Source organism: Phyllostomus discolor, chromosome 2 (assembly GCF_004126475.2).
Source record: "Phyllostomus discolor isolate MPI-MPIP mPhyDis1 chromosome 2, mPhyDis1.pri.v3, whole genome shotgun sequence".
Taxonomy (NCBI): Eukaryota; Metazoa; Chordata; class Mammalia; order Chiroptera; family Phyllostomidae; genus Phyllostomus; species Phyllostomus discolor.
The window spans coordinates 112,070,098-112,085,727 of record NC_040904.2 but is presented as its reverse complement, the minus strand read 5'-3'; the positions used below and the strand labels follow the sequence as shown (position 1 = coordinate 112,085,727).

At 36.0% G+C, this 15,630-nt stretch overlaps 1 protein-coding gene across 8 annotated transcripts in view; it reads right to left on the bottom strand.

Annotated features, from left to right (window-relative positions):
* The window catches only part of PAN3 (poly(A) specific ribonuclease subunit PAN3), a 136,714-nt gene that overhangs the window by 81,087 nt on the left and 39,997 nt on the right, over positions 1-15,630 (bottom strand). For 6 of the 8 annotated variants that reach the window (XR_004901420.1, XR_004901421.1, XM_036018355.1 and 3 more), the window contains exon 6: positions 13,755-13,916. The exons of the other annotated variants lie outside the window; for them this stretch is intronic. Coding sequence is in view for 4 of the 6 variants with exons in the window: in XM_036018355.1 (XP_035874248.1) it covers positions 13,755-13,916 (162 nt within the window). In the remaining 2 variants the exon portion in view is untranslated. The remainder of the gene's footprint in view (positions 1-13,754; positions 13,917-15,630) is intronic. 8 annotated transcript variants of the gene reach the window in all.

Here is a 15,630-nt window from a genome sequence, read left to right as displayed (position 1 = left end):
AATCATAGAGCTCACCTCATCTATTTTCCACCAATCAGGGATCAGATTCCTCCCATGCCTCATATCTCATGTCTTGAAAAGTATTCTTTTATATATTTCGTTCAGTTTTTTTTTTTCTATTTCTGGAAAGAAGACTAATCCTCATTCTTTTGTCTTGCCACAAGATAAATCTAATAGTGATGTTTTCAAAACATAAGGCATTCCTGATTTGATCTTAAATTACTGACATATAAAAATTCGCCAACCCCTTGTTTCGGTTAGATCAGACAGCGGTAAAAAGTGGTACTTTACAATCATCATTTCAAACAATTTGTGAGGAAATCAATTACTTCCTTATAAAGCAAGGAAGTCATGGAGTCTATTTTACATCCTAAATAGCTGACTTTCCTTTTCAACTCTTGTTTTCCTTTCTATATTGTCTCTTTCTAGATCAGATAAATTATGTCACAAGTAACTATCCTTCTGATAATGCAGATGTCTTTGCAGCAACAAGTCATGGAGTCTATTCTACATCCTAAATAGCTCTCAAATTCAATGACTTCTACTCATTTCACTCTCAGTACCCTAGTCTAAGTTACCATCATCTCTACTCACAACATCATCTCAATGGACCAACTTGATTCATCTTGCTTGACTGCAATCCATCTTTCACTTTTCAGCCAGGACAAAAGAGAGTAGAAGAGAAAGTAGAAAAAGATGGGAAGAGAAGGAGAAAAAAAAGGAAAGTGGAAAGAAAAAAGGAGAAGGAAAGTTTTATTTAGTTGCTTTTCTGCTGACATCCAACCAGATTGACCATGTCAAGTCTCCACTGCCCTTCACCGAATTAAATCAATTTTTAAAAATGGGAAATAAAATGTTAATATTAATCTTAACCTTATCTAATTTTTTCCAAAACCTACAACTCCAATCTCCCATCTTCACTACTAGTCTTCCCTCTCTGGAGTGACAAAGGAGCCTAGTTGAGATTAATTCAAAAGATACAAGTCCAAAATTGGTAAGCAAGCGTTTTTGTGTGTGTGTATATAACTGTGTGAGTGTGTGCTGGGGGAGGGGCATCTTGGCAAGAGCAAAAAGCAGTGAATTATTTGGGAAGGTAAAAGAGGGGACACTGACGATGTGGGAAAAGGGAAGGAATAGGCAAGCATTTTACCTTGATAAAACAATCTAAAAAAATATAAAAAGATGAGACCCATGGATATAAAGACCAGCCCTGTGCAGTGCTATTTTTACTAGTCTTCAGTGTTCATAAACAACACAGAATAAAGAGGAACAGGGTGAGGAGACAGAAAGGAGAAGTCAAATGGCTAACCCGAACCTCCAAGTTCACATTTCTACAATCTTTTTTAACTTAATGGGTTATTTTCCCAGATTTCAAGCATAGCCAAATGTGGTCAATTATTATCAAAATAAAATCAACTTCTGAATTATTCAGAAACTCACCTATTTAAAATCTGTCATGGTTCATCTTATAAAATTTCACATTTAAATATCAGTACTACTTTGAAATTAGTCTAATATCACAATTTACAAATTTTCTGAAACAAACTGGGTCCTCTGAAAACTACCCAATAAAGAAGGCCCTGGCTGGCGTAGCTCAGTGGATTGAGCACGGGCTGGGAACCAAAGTGTCCCAGGTTCGATTCCCAGCCAGGGTACATGCCTGGGTTGTAGGCCGTGACCCCCAGCAACCGCACATTGATGTTTCTCTCTCTCTCTTTCTCCCTCCCTTCCCTCTCTAAAAAAAATGAATAAAATCTTTAAAAAAAAAAAGAAAAATACCCAATAAAGAAAATGATATTCTAAATAAATCAGAATCAAACTGATGAAACCAAAAAGAGCTGATTACTAGTGCTTCTAAGAGATTTACATAAGTGTTCTTTTAAATACAGGTTCTCCTATTTGTAATTTGACTATCATAATGGAATATGTAGCATGTGTAATGCTAGAACCTGCCAAATGAAAATCAATTAGTAATAAGAGCTTTATCCTATGGTAGAATTAAACAAATACATTTTCATGAAGTCAGCATAAGGTAATTATATGTAACACCTTAAAATTATAGGTACATAAATTTCCAAGACTCCTAGAATACTGATACTTATTCAGTTCAGCCTTTACAATGCTTGTCAGAAATAAGTAATACTATGAACACTGTTCTTGAGAATAGTTTGATAGTATGCATCAAAATTTAAAAATAAACATGACTTTTGACCTGGTACTCCTACTTCTAGGAATTATAGCTAAAGAGAAAATCAACCAAGTAAAAATTTTTAATTTATCACATTGTTTTATTATTATTTTTAAAAGGAAGTACAATATCTATCAGTAGGAATACAGTTATGTGGATCATGATACATACAACAGTGTGCAGCCATTAATAATCATGTGGGTTGACATCAGAAAAACACAAATTAAACTACAATTACATATCACCTCACACCTGTCAGAATGGCTATTGTCAATAAATCAACAAACAAGTACTAACAAGGATGTGGACAAAAGGGAACCCTAGTGCACTGTTAGTGGAAATGCAAATTGGTGGCAGCCACTGTGATAAACAGTATGGAGGTTCCTCAAAAAATTAAAACAGTGCGCAGGGTCCTTAAGACACAGCAATTCTACTTCTGGGTGTATTTCAGAAGAAATCTGAAACACTAACTTGAAAGAATATATACACGCCTATGTTCACTGCAGCATTATTTACAATAGCCAAGATATAGAAACATATTGTGTGCTCATCAGTAGATGAGTAGATAAAAAAAGTTGTGGTACATGTATACAATGAAGTATTACTTGGCCATAAAAGAGAAGGAAATCTTACCATTTGCCAAGAGCATGAATGGACCTTGGGGGTACTGTGTTAAGTGTATTAAGTCAGAGAAAGACAGACACCACATGATTTCACTTATATGTGTAATCTAAAGAACAAAACAAACAAACCAACAAAACTGAACCAGATTCATAGATACAGAGAATAGTACTGATGGTTGCCAGAGGGAAGGGGGACAGGGGACTGGTTATTCATATAACCAATTCAATTACAAAATTTAACATATATTAAGATTTTTCAAATATTTTTCCGTAATGATATTTTGTCATGCAACTGTAACAAACAAAAATTTTTAAAAATGTAGAAAACATTAAATTTGAGGACTAATATTAGATCAAAGACTCATCTCACCAGCTAATCTTTAATCTGGGCTCATTCAGTCAATCATTTGAATAGCTAACACATAAGACACTGTGCTAGGCACCATGGAGAAGATATATAAAGCATAGCCACTGTGTTCTAGAAGGTCACAGAATGGCATTCCACAGGTATAGAATGTGCCTTGAACCCAATTCCGTACCCCCCCCAAAGCTTAGAACATCCACATATCAAAAATATTAACTGTCTATCGTGTGACTTAAACTGTCCTATAAGACAAGTTACATATACATTTATCAGAGCAATGTAAATTCTAGAGAAAAGTTGTGTTCCTAATGCTTAAAGCTGTCTAATTAGATCATAAAACCGTATATTTAAACTGAATCTTAAAAGACAAGTTTGCTGAGTCGAGAGAAGAGCACACCAAGCAAAGTGAGTGTTCAAAGGCAGCAACAGAAAGAGTATTGTACAGCAAATAGTTCAGTAAGTCTGCCGCAGTAATCAGGAGGGAGATACCTCAGATACCTTTCTAAAATACATGGATTTTGCTCTAATGACAAAGAACAGATAACACAAACTAGAAACGAATCCAGATAATTCCCAGGTAGTAGTTTGAAAGGTAAGACCATTAGCAAGGAACCAGATAAGAAACTATAATAATAATAGTCCAGATAAAAAATAAAGGTAGGCCTAAATTAAACTTAGTGATATGAAAAGTGAAGACAATTTCAAAGTATCACAATCAGTAGATCTCAGTGGATGAAGAATATGGCCAATAAGGAAGATGGAAGAGTCAAGAGCTCAAAAATGAAGTAACTGTGTGGTTATCAGTAATCAAGACAAATAGTGGGCATATACTTGTGAATGACCATGTACAGATGTGTGTAAATGAAATGAAAGAATGGGTTTGAAAGAAAAGATGTGGTGTTCACTGTACACATGTTAGATTTAAAGTCTTATGCCATATAGATATGTTTAAAAGAAGCTAATATTTAGAATGAGTGAGAATATAGAACTGGGAAAATAATAAAATATATCCTGGAGTACAATGTGATTAGGGAATAGCTGAAGTAATGAAGATATGTGAGATCACCAAGGGGCAACGTGTAGAGTAAAAGAGGGGAATCAAGGACAGAGGTCGGGAGAGTTCCTGAGGGCAAGAGATCCCCAAAAAAGACCAAGAACATCTAAGAAAAGAGAACAGAAGTTTCAAGGACTGAGGAATGGGCAACAATGTCAAATGGAGCAGCAGCCAAGTAAGAACTGTTATATTTGGTAGTCAGGTAACCTTACTGAAAGAATTTCTATAGTGGTCATATTGAAAGGCAAAAGCTAGGAATTAAGGGGTAAATGAAAGGTGAAAAAGTAGTGAGAGCAATAACTAGTGACAATAAGCCTTTCTCCAGCTGTATCAGTTTCCCAAATGCACTGACCACAGAACATTTCCTCTGGAAGTATTCTGTGGTTCCTTGGTTCTGGTTCTTCCAGAATGGGTGAAACGTCAACATAGCATGTCAAGGGAGAGACTGTCTAAAACTGAAAAGGGGCAGGAAATGGAATAAAGACAGGTTCTAAAGCATACAGTAAAGGAACACCCCTTTGTCTGATCAGGAAGAAAAACAGTAAGCAAAGGTACAATCGAAAATGCTCTACATAGGTAGAAGGCTGACGCATGAGGCAACTCTTTCTCAATGACTTTTCCCGCACTTCTGAAGAACACAAGTCATTTGCTCAAAAGTGAAGAGAGGGAGTGAGTAGGTTTTAAGAGATTCAAGATTAAGAACAGCAGTTACAGAGAACAGCAGAAAAAGAAGAGGTTCTGAGGTGAGATTGAGGTCAGAAAGTAATATCTATATAGCAACTCCATTTTAGCTGCACCAGAGTTTTTTAGCTCTTCAAAGCATTGAGAAACTCTGAGTAGATGGGTTGAAGCTTCACCCTTATACATTCCAATTCATTCCATCTAAAACCCAAATGACCCCATTTTCTGAGACCTAAAGACTAGAAATCACCTGAAAAAACACCAAAACTCACAAGTAACCAAGATTCAAGCAGATCCAGTAAGTTTATAAAACCTCTCTGGGACCTTAAAAGCACAGTAACAAACAACCAGAATTCATAGGACGATTTTTGTGTCAAGATATTTTAATATGAGCATTCTCATAATTAAACATTTCTTAAAAGAAAAGCCATTTCATCAGACAACAAGGGAAAAACACTATCGAAAGAGGTGTTGACAAGTATGAATTTCCTAATACACCCAATAGTTCTCATACATTTACACCACATTGGGGATAAGCTAAAACAATAGTAATACTAAAATTTATGATTCATAACCACAATATTTCCAAAGGTCTGAGATGAATGAATACAATTTTATTTAACATGTCACTATTTTTAGGAAATCTTAACATGACAGATCCTCAGACATTTACAAAGGAATGCATTTTCCATCCTTTCATTCAAGTTGACACCTAATTCCTACATGAAGGATGGGAACACAGTGTTATTCCCTCAAAAAAAAAAAGCATTTTAAATTAATTTTTTAAAATATCCCAATGCATCAACATTAAAATATGCTGAAAGACAATTGTCACTGCCTCATTCTATACCATGATGCCACATATATCTCAACTTAACTTACTGACAGCTAGCACCCTAAATAAATATAAACAAAGACTAGTTTTGGAGTGATGAGGTAAAACTGGAGGAATGGACATGTATTTAATATCTGCTATGTTCTTAGAAATTTGAATCCTCAAAACAATTTGGAAAGGTAAGTGATAAAATATTTCAAACCTGAACAACAGCATTTGAACTTTACACAAATGAAAAATCTTGAATTCACATACAGATTGATCAGGTAGAGGGATGGGTAAACATCCTAGGCAGAGACCGAGAAAAGATAAAAGTAAATTTGCAATTAGGTGAAATATAGTATTGCTGATATGGAGTCTTAGATGACCTTCCATCTACCATCTACTAGGTGTCTGGGCAGAGATCATGGAAAAAATACAAAATAGAGAAGCTCTGTCCCTTAACAACACTGTCAAGAAGTTAGTAAGACTACTACCAGGCTCAGAAAATTGAAAAATATCAAGAATACCTGGACAATGTTAACCTTTATGTTTTAAAAATTAGAAGACCCACCTGGCCAGTATACCTCAGTTCACTGCAGCATCATCCCGTGGACCAAAGGGTTAGGGGCTTGAAACCTGGCCAGGGAACATGCCTGGGTTGTGGGTTCAGTCCCTGGTCCAGGTACATAGAAGAGGCAACTGATCAGTGTTTCTCTTCCTCTCTCTCCTGACCTCCCTCTCTTAACCATGTAAGTATGTCTTCAGATGAGGATTAAAAAAAAAAAAAAGACCCTCAACATTTCAAAAGAAGTCACCATCCTACGTTCTAAGTCAGTTGTGATAATAAAACTAAACACTGGTAACATATGGTGGCTACAAACTTCAGAAAACCTGTAATAGATTTTTTTAAATATATAAAAGTCTTAAAATAAACTGTCACAAATAGCACATAAGACCTAAAAAAAGCAAGTTAGATGGCAACATTTAGAGTTAAGCAAAATACCTTAAGGGAACAAAAATAATAAAGTAAACACATGCCTATTTTCAAATAATTACAATCCAGTAGAAAAAGACAAACAGGTAAGCAAACTTAATATAAAACACAATGAAATAATTGTTAATACCAAGTATGTGGAAATAGGGGGGAAAATGTTGATTTGTAGTGTTTGAGCAAGTATTCACAGAGAAGGTAGCACCTGAGCTAACTCTTAAAGGAAAAGAAAGGAAATATTTTTTCAGGTTAAGTTAACAACAGTAGAGATACAAAGGTACATAACAGAGAACTGACAATGTATTTCACATTACTTAAAGTATGAAAGATTCCATATGATTAAATTTAGTATGTGTGGATGGTTAGAGATATAGCCCTAGAAAGGCAGAACAGATCCTGAAAGGAACTGACAAAAATTATTCAGAACATACACTTAAGGTATAAACTAGTCAGCAGTGCTAACAAAAGCAAAGAGAAGGATACTGAAGAATTTAAAGCATAAGGATTAGAGGTGGATGATATAATAGGAAAATGCAAGGATTTAGCATAAAACAGATGTGAACTAGAATCCCAGCTCTATTTCTTACTAACAATGAGGATTTTCTAAAATGCCATTTCTGTATTTCTCAAATGTGGATAATGACATTATTGTGGTAAAGCCTTAACAGAAGGGCAAATGAAGCCTGCCTGCTGTACTGCTTTTCAGTTTCCTTCTCATAATAAAAGGCAGAGTGTTAGTGATAATGGGAAAGAGTCACGTAACACAGCCTCAGTGACTAGGAAGATAAAGGCATTAATTAAAGAAGGAATATAAGAGAATTATTTTAAAAAGCAGTAGATTGGGAAGAACAGAAAACTACAGTCAGCTTACATGTCAAATTTGCAGTGACAGTGAAATAGTGTATCCACATGTAAAAGTATCACAGGCAGGAAAAATGGGGGTCTTGACACAGAAGACAGAATAGAAATAAAATTTTAAGAATCTTAGGCATACAGAGGGAAACAAAGAACAAGCAAAGAACAGGAGTTCACAAGGAGCCAGGATGAAACAGAGATGTGAATGCAAAGAGGAGCCCTGGCCGGTGTGGTTCAGTTGGTTGGGCATACTCCCGAAAACCCAAAGGTTGCTGGTTGAATTCCCAAGTCAGAGTACATGCCTGGGTTGTGGGTTCAACCCCAGTTGGGGCACGTGCAAGAGACAATCAATGGATGTTTCTCTATCTCACATCAATGTTTCTCTCCCTTTCTCCCTCAATTCCTCTCTCTACATCAATAAAAGAAAAAAAATTTTTAATGCAAACTTCTGCTCAAGATGGCAACATAGGTAAACATGGCTCGCCTCTTTAAACAACCACAATCCCTCAGAACGATCAGAAATCAAGTTGAATGGAAGGCTGACCACTATGGAATTAAAGAAAACCGCATCCATCCAGACTGGTAGGAAGGGTAGAGATGCGCAACAGGCTGGTCCCACATCCATGGGTAGCAGATAAAAACTCAGGAGGGATATCTTGGGATCAAGGAATGCCAGCCCCACACCAAGTCCCCCAGCCCAGGGTTCCAGTGCCAGAAAAAGAAGTCCCTATAACTCCTGGCTGCAAAAACCAATGGGAATTGAGTTGGTAGAAGAATCTTCTGGAGTCCCAAACAGTTTCCCTTAAAGAACCCACACATGGACTTATTCAGACTCACTCCCTCTGAGCTCCAGCACAGTGGCATACAGGGAAGAACTGAAGTGTCTACCATCAAGGGAGCTAGGAAACAGCTTTCTCCCAGACAGAAAAGCAGATAGAGGGCACGACCCTTTTCCAAACCCTCCCCTCACAGAGTCAGCAGGCAGGTGCCATATCTGAGATTCCATCAACCTGGCTAACACTATTTACCCCACCCTGGAAATCCCAGATTCCATACCACCCAGCTTAGGGGCTCACCCAAGATCTTAACAGTGCATTTTCCATAGGAATGGTTGGTCATGGCTCATGCTTCCTAAATCCTATCAAATAAGCAACAGCTGGTCTCAATAAGCCCCAAACCCTTCCTACCCCATACCACTTATTAAGTGGCCCTGGGCATGGCATTAGCAGTAGCCATACTAGATTCACAACGTGGCTTCACCTGGGAATTTCCAAGCCCAGCACAAGTAGCAGCCATCTAAAATTGCTTTGTAGCATACGCAGGTGGCTCTGGGCAGAACACATTTGGGGGCTGACCTCGGCCTGGACCACCTTGGAAACCCCAGAGCCTAAGTACCCAGTGGACAACTACAGACCACATCAGAGAACTTACTGCTCTGCCCCTGCACAGCTGATCCTCCACAGAGGGCAGAGGTTGGTGGACAGTAGTCACAGCCAGTCCTTGCAGCTGACTGGCATGGAAAAATCCCTCTCATTGATCTGCCAACAGCAACTAAGGCTCAACTACAAGAAGAGGGTGTACTCAGCCCACATGAAGGGAGCACTTCAAGTACCCAGTTTTGGTGATAAGCAGGCTGTGCCACTGGACCCTAAAGGACACCTACTACACTAGGCAACACTACCAGGATGGAGTCACAGCAGCTCTACCTAATACACAGAAACAAACACAGGAAGGCTTCCAAAATGAGGAGACAGAGAAATATGGCCCAAATGAAAGAACAGATCAGAACTCCAGAAAAAGAAGTAAACAAAACAGAGATAAGCAGTCTATCAGATGCAGAGTTCAAAACACTGGTTATAAGTTTGCTCAAGGAACTTAGTGAGGACCTCAAAAGCATAAAAAAGATCTGGTCAGAAACAAAGGATACACTAATCGAAATAAAGAACAATTTATAGGGAAGGAACAATAGAGTGGATGAAGCTGAGAATCAAATCAATGATTTGGAACATAAGGAAGCAAGAAACAAACATGCAGAACAACAAGAAGGAAAAAGAATTAAAAAAATAAGGATAGTATAAACAGCCTCTGGGACAACTTTAAGAGGTCCAATGTTCGCATCCTAGGGGGATGTTGCATCCTACAACAAGGGGAAGACAAAGAGCAAGACAATGGAAATCTATTTGAAAATATAATGAAAAAAAACTTCCCTAACTTGCTGAAGGAGGTAGACATGTACATCCAGAAAGCAGAGAGAGTCCCAAACAAGATGGATGCAAAGAGGCTCACTCCCAAGGCACATCATAATTAAAATGCCACAGGTTAAAGATAAAGAGCAAATCTTAAAAGCAGCAAGAGAAAATAAGTTAGTTGCCTACAGAGGAGTTCCCATAAGACTGCCAGCTGATTTCTCAAAGGAAACTTTGCAAGCTGGAAGGGATTAGTAAGAAATACTCAAAGTCATGAAAAGCAGGGACCTACAGCCAAGCTTCCTCTACCCAGCAAAGCTACCATTTAGAATCAAAGGGCAGATAAAGAGCTTCCCAGATAAGAAAAAACTTTAGAGTTCATCATCACCAAACCATTATTATAAGAAATGTTAAAGGGACTTATCTAAGAAAACGAAGATCAAAACTATGAACAATAACATAGCTTAAATACGTATCTATCAACAACTGAATCTAAAAAACAAACTAAACAAACAAGAGGAACATAGACAGAATCATGGATCCACACAGCATTTTGATGGTTGCCAGATGGGAGGAAGATAGGGGGAATGGATGAAGAGGGGAGGGAATTAAGTATAAACAGGTAGTTACAGAATAGCCATGGGGATATAAAGTATAGCATAGGAAATTGAGTAGCCACAGGACTTACATGCATAATCCATGGACATGAACAATGGTGTGGAGAGTACCTGAGGGAGTGGGAGGTGCTGGGTGGAGGGGGGCAAAAGGGGAAAAATTGGGACTGTAATAGCATAACCAATAAAATATAATTAAACGTGTAAAAGTAAAATAAGACTGTAAAGAGGAAAGTTTCAAAAACAAAAAACCAGCCATATTAAGTATTGAGTAAAACTACTCAATTTGCTAATGAAGGAGATCTCTGACAAACTCTGAGAGCAGTTTTAGTGAAATTTTGGCGGCACCAAACCACAGGCAGTGAAGGAATAAATGGCTGGTAAAGAAATCACAGAGAAGACTGAATCTATTCAAAGGGTCCGAAGCATGAAATTCACATGGTAATGGAGACCAGGTGGGTATTATCAATATTTCAAATAGCCATATGAAAAACAAATTTATCTTCTACCAACCTACAAAAGACTAAGAAAAATATTGTTTCTTTGATTCTCTAATTAACAATATTATAGATTTTTTAGAATGAAAGCATGAGTCACTGTTTTATAAATGTATGTTTGGTAGACAATTCTTCCATATTATGAGATTTTTTGGTAGGAAATAAATAAAGAGATCATTAAGCACTAAAAGGTTGGGGATCATGGCTCTTGAAAGAAGTCCAGCACTGAAGAAAACAAATGCACTTATGAAAAATACAGGTAGAAACTTTCAGAGAAAGATTTTTTTTTTGTTATTGTTGCTTTAAGGTGTGGTTTTGGGGGGGACAGTTTGGTTAGTTTTCTTTTGTTTTCAGCAATGAAAATACTTCTAAAGATGTTAGATCAAGATGAAGAAGTCAATGTAAAGAAATGTTTCAAGTTCCAGAAAGAAAGGTAGTTAAAGGTCCCTGAGAAAATTATGCCTCAAAAGGAAAAAAAGGTAGTCTCACAAATGCTGCAAAGAGAAGACACAGTTCATACCTGAAAAACTATGTAGGCTTTCTCATCCTCAAAAAAGGTTCAATTATCCTGTTAGATAACTAAACCAATTAAATTTCTAATATAACTAGAGCTCTATCACACAGAAATGCAAAGTTTTGAAGTCTCATAAGGATGCGTTAAAATTTCAGTTCTTCTCTACTAACTACTGCTTAACCTTAATGTTACTTAGCTTCACTGAAAATACTTAATTTAACAGCAACATTTGTCCCAAAGTTATTAGCAAGACCAAAGAGACAATATATGTAAAGAACTTAGCGCAGTGCCTGGCACAAAATAACCATTTAAGAAACATAGCAGTATCCCAGGTTCGATTCCCAGCCAGGGTACATTCCTGGGTTGCAGGCCATAACCCCCAGCAACCGCACATTGATGTCTGTCTGTCTGTCTGTCTCTCTCTCTCTCCCCCCTCTCCGCCTTCCCTCCCTAAAAATAAATAAATAAAGTCTTTAAAAAAAAAAAAAAAGAAACATAGCTATAATTACTAAAATAAAATATAGACAAACTTTCTCTGACCTTAGGATTAAGAAGATCTAAGTTTTAAAGAAAATAAATGAAACAAGGAATATTAACATATCCAGCCATACAATCCTTTGAAATTTATGTGAAAAACATAAAATATAAAAAAGTAAACATACAAAACTAAAAAAATATTGGTATAGAATTGGTTTATATAAATTATTTTTCTTATACAACAAAAAGACTTAAAAACCCAATATAAAAAAAGAAAGCAACACCAAATACCCAATTTAGGAATCCATAAAGATAGTAATGAAGACCAAACTAGATGGGTATTTTCAGTACTTCAACATGAGACACAGTGTGAGGTATTACTGCCCCTCCAATATTAGACCAAACTAACAAGGCATTCATCATGTTCTTAAAAGAAAAGAACTATCTGAAGCATAATAGTAGTATTTGAAGTACTAGATTCAGGTATCAGCAAGTCAATCTTTCTCACAATGAAAGCAAATCTATTACTAGCTGTTTTAATTAAAAACTAAGCATAATTGGAGCATATATTCTTATACTAACCTAACAATTTTTCAAGCTGTGCTAAAAAGAGGTATCTGAAAACTGCCACTGGGATAAGGGGACAGGGGCAGCTGTGGAGGTTGAGTGGCTCTGTACCTTTGTATTTATCAGTGTTTCACTCTACAACCTACTACAAGCAATTCCAGGTCCACTTATATCTATTCTTACATAGTTCAGGTCCAATTTATTTTCAGACTTTCATTTTAAAACTGAAAAATAATTCTAACAATCCATATCAAATCTCTCTCCTTCTGGTCTCAAATCAAAAATACAGTAAACTATATTGCAATTCATAACTGATACATCCAAAACTTTACACTGAAATTTTAAGTATATGATTATGTGGTCCCCCCACACCAGTTTATCTTTATAGTTGCTACCAAAATTTCAGTTGGGCAAATCCCATATTTTGCAATATTTAGAGTAACTTCTTTATTTCTGTATCCAAAGCAATATAGGTATTGTTCAGGTATTAATATTGAATAGACCAAAATACTGTGGAACACTTTCATAATACAAGGTTGGTGACAGAAATAAAACCAAGTTTTTAACTTTGTTTTACCTTTTCAGTTTGTGGTATGTATATGTGGAATTATAGTCTTTTTGCTAGCAATATATTAAAGATACCAATTTATTCAGAAAGGAAAGATATTCTACTTCCGACTAAATTGAATTTTGATTAATAGATCTATATTACACAACCACCAATTTTTAAAAATAAGAATATAACCAAGCTGAACATAATTCAATTATTTTATAGGTATTTCAGAATTTTACACCAAAGCTAGCCTTTGAGTTACAAAAATTCATTTTCATTAGTTAGCACTGACTGATAAGGCAGAGTCAAAGACTGGTATCTATAATAATCGTATAACATACTACTGAAGGTGGTTTTAGAGAAAACACTTGATAAATTTGTTCACAATTCTTATTTCCTAGTAAAAATGTACAAAAATACAAAATACTAAGCTTCCTGTTGTTCAAATTCCAAACAAATGAGATTTTCTATAGTAAATTTTATAATATTTTTCAATGTAGTATCCTGAATAACTCTGTGTATTAAAAATAATTAAACTCAACTGTTAACAAGATCCAAAAGGAAAAAACTAAATTTAATAAAAGAACAGAAAAATCTAAAGACAGAGAAAACTCAAAAAGCCACCAAACAAAATCATTTAGTTGGTTAATGGGGCCACTAGCCTCTCTTAAATGCATCATCTAAGCTACCCAATATCACACCCACCACCCCAAAGACACAGAAAGCAGCCAAGATATTCACTTTCAAAAAATGTCCAGTAAAATTATTTTTACCTGTAAATTGTTTTCTGTGACTCTGTTCCACCAAACCATACTGATGGGTACTCCTGATTTACACCTGTCAGCAAGGCAGCCAATAGGGTTCTTTGCTTTTCGTGCCTTTGATCCCATCGGAACTAGCCTCTCCTCCAGCATCCCCAGGCGATACTTCCTTGGCTAGGAAAAAGAAGGAAAGAAACCAGGCCACTCCTAACATCCCCCACACTAATCTAAACTAGCATAACTAACAAGATATTTGGAATGGTGGAATAGAAAACAATTAAATTGCTAAAACAGTTCTTCTAATGTCCTTATCACCACCCACTATTTTCCACCCCCACCCCCAACACATGCCTCCAAAAAACCCACAGTCCTAACAGGCTTAACAGCAATATTATAATATAAAGCAACAGATGTTTTAGAGAAATGCATTATTATCTGAGTTAATAACACCTTAATAAATAGAACTTATCAGCAAAGTAAATGCTTTGCAAAATTTTTTCCACTGGCACTTACCTATTCTCATTGCAATATGAAGAAATGGCTTCAAGGGCACAAAATATAGGTAAAAAATTTCTCCAAACTATACCATTTTCTGCTCCCCATCTCACTGTCTTATTTCCTACTGGGAACTACCTCGCTTTAAAGAAGAGGCTAATTCCTAAAGAATGTACTATTTTTAATTTTTAAAATTATGTACACAGTAGATCAGAGTACAATTCATTCTATCTGAAGTGGGCATTCAACTGAAGGTACTCAATGAAAAGAAATAATCTCAACTCTGACTGGTGTAGCTCTGTTGGTTGGGCATCATCCTGTAAAGCGAAAGGTCGCCAGTTCAATTCCCAGTCAGGGTACACGCCTGGGTTGCAGGTTCAGTCCCCCATTGGGGGTGTATACCAGATGCAAGTGATAGATGTTTCTCTCTCACATCAATGTTTCTCTCCCTCTCTTTCTCCCTCCCTCCCCCACCTAAAAATAAAAAAAATCTTTATAAATAATATCAGGCTATATATATATATATATATATATACACACACACACACATATTACTGGTCTTATAAATCTCAGTAATTTGAACAGATTGGTAATAAATTATCCAATAAAAGCATAAATTCACTGGCTAACAGAATAAAGTTAGTAAATAATCTTCGTGATGCAGGGTTTCTTACTGTATGCAAGTTAATGATAGTTTCCACCATCATACTTCATTTAGTTGTAGCAAAGTTACACCAAACTGAATCATAAAGGGACTGTGTGTGTGTGTGTGTGTGTGTGTGTGTGTTTTCCCTTTAAGGAATGCTGATACATTCCAGGGAAGATATCTAATTTAAGACCTGAAATTTTAAAAATCTATGTTTACTCATTGCTTTGTCATAAGCTTGTTGAAGCAAATAATTAAGTTAACTCTTTTCATAAAATGTGTCATAATTGGAGAAATATAGAAAATACATAAAAAATAATTTTTCCAGTATAAAAATACTGAAAAATATAACCAATTTGAAGAAAACACTTGATTTCAAAATTTCAAAATGACCTTGTAAATTATGCCTATGAAAGTTATTCTATGTACTTCAGATTCTCCAGTCCACAAATGGCCCTCCACTGTATTTTCTTTGGTTTAAGGAGAGAAAAAAGATTAAACTTTCATAAGAAAGGCAACTAGTCTACCTACATACACAATAATTATAATCATGGATAAAGTTCGATGAGGGTAAAACAACTCCACCTCTATCCAATCATGGGACAAATCAATTATCCTCTGTCTCATCACAAGATACTTTTGTAGATGAGGATAAAAATGTAGACTTCAGAGCGATATTACAAATGGAAATTTTAAAGCAAGTTATTTCTAGTAACATCTCACAATTATAAAGATTCAATATACAGC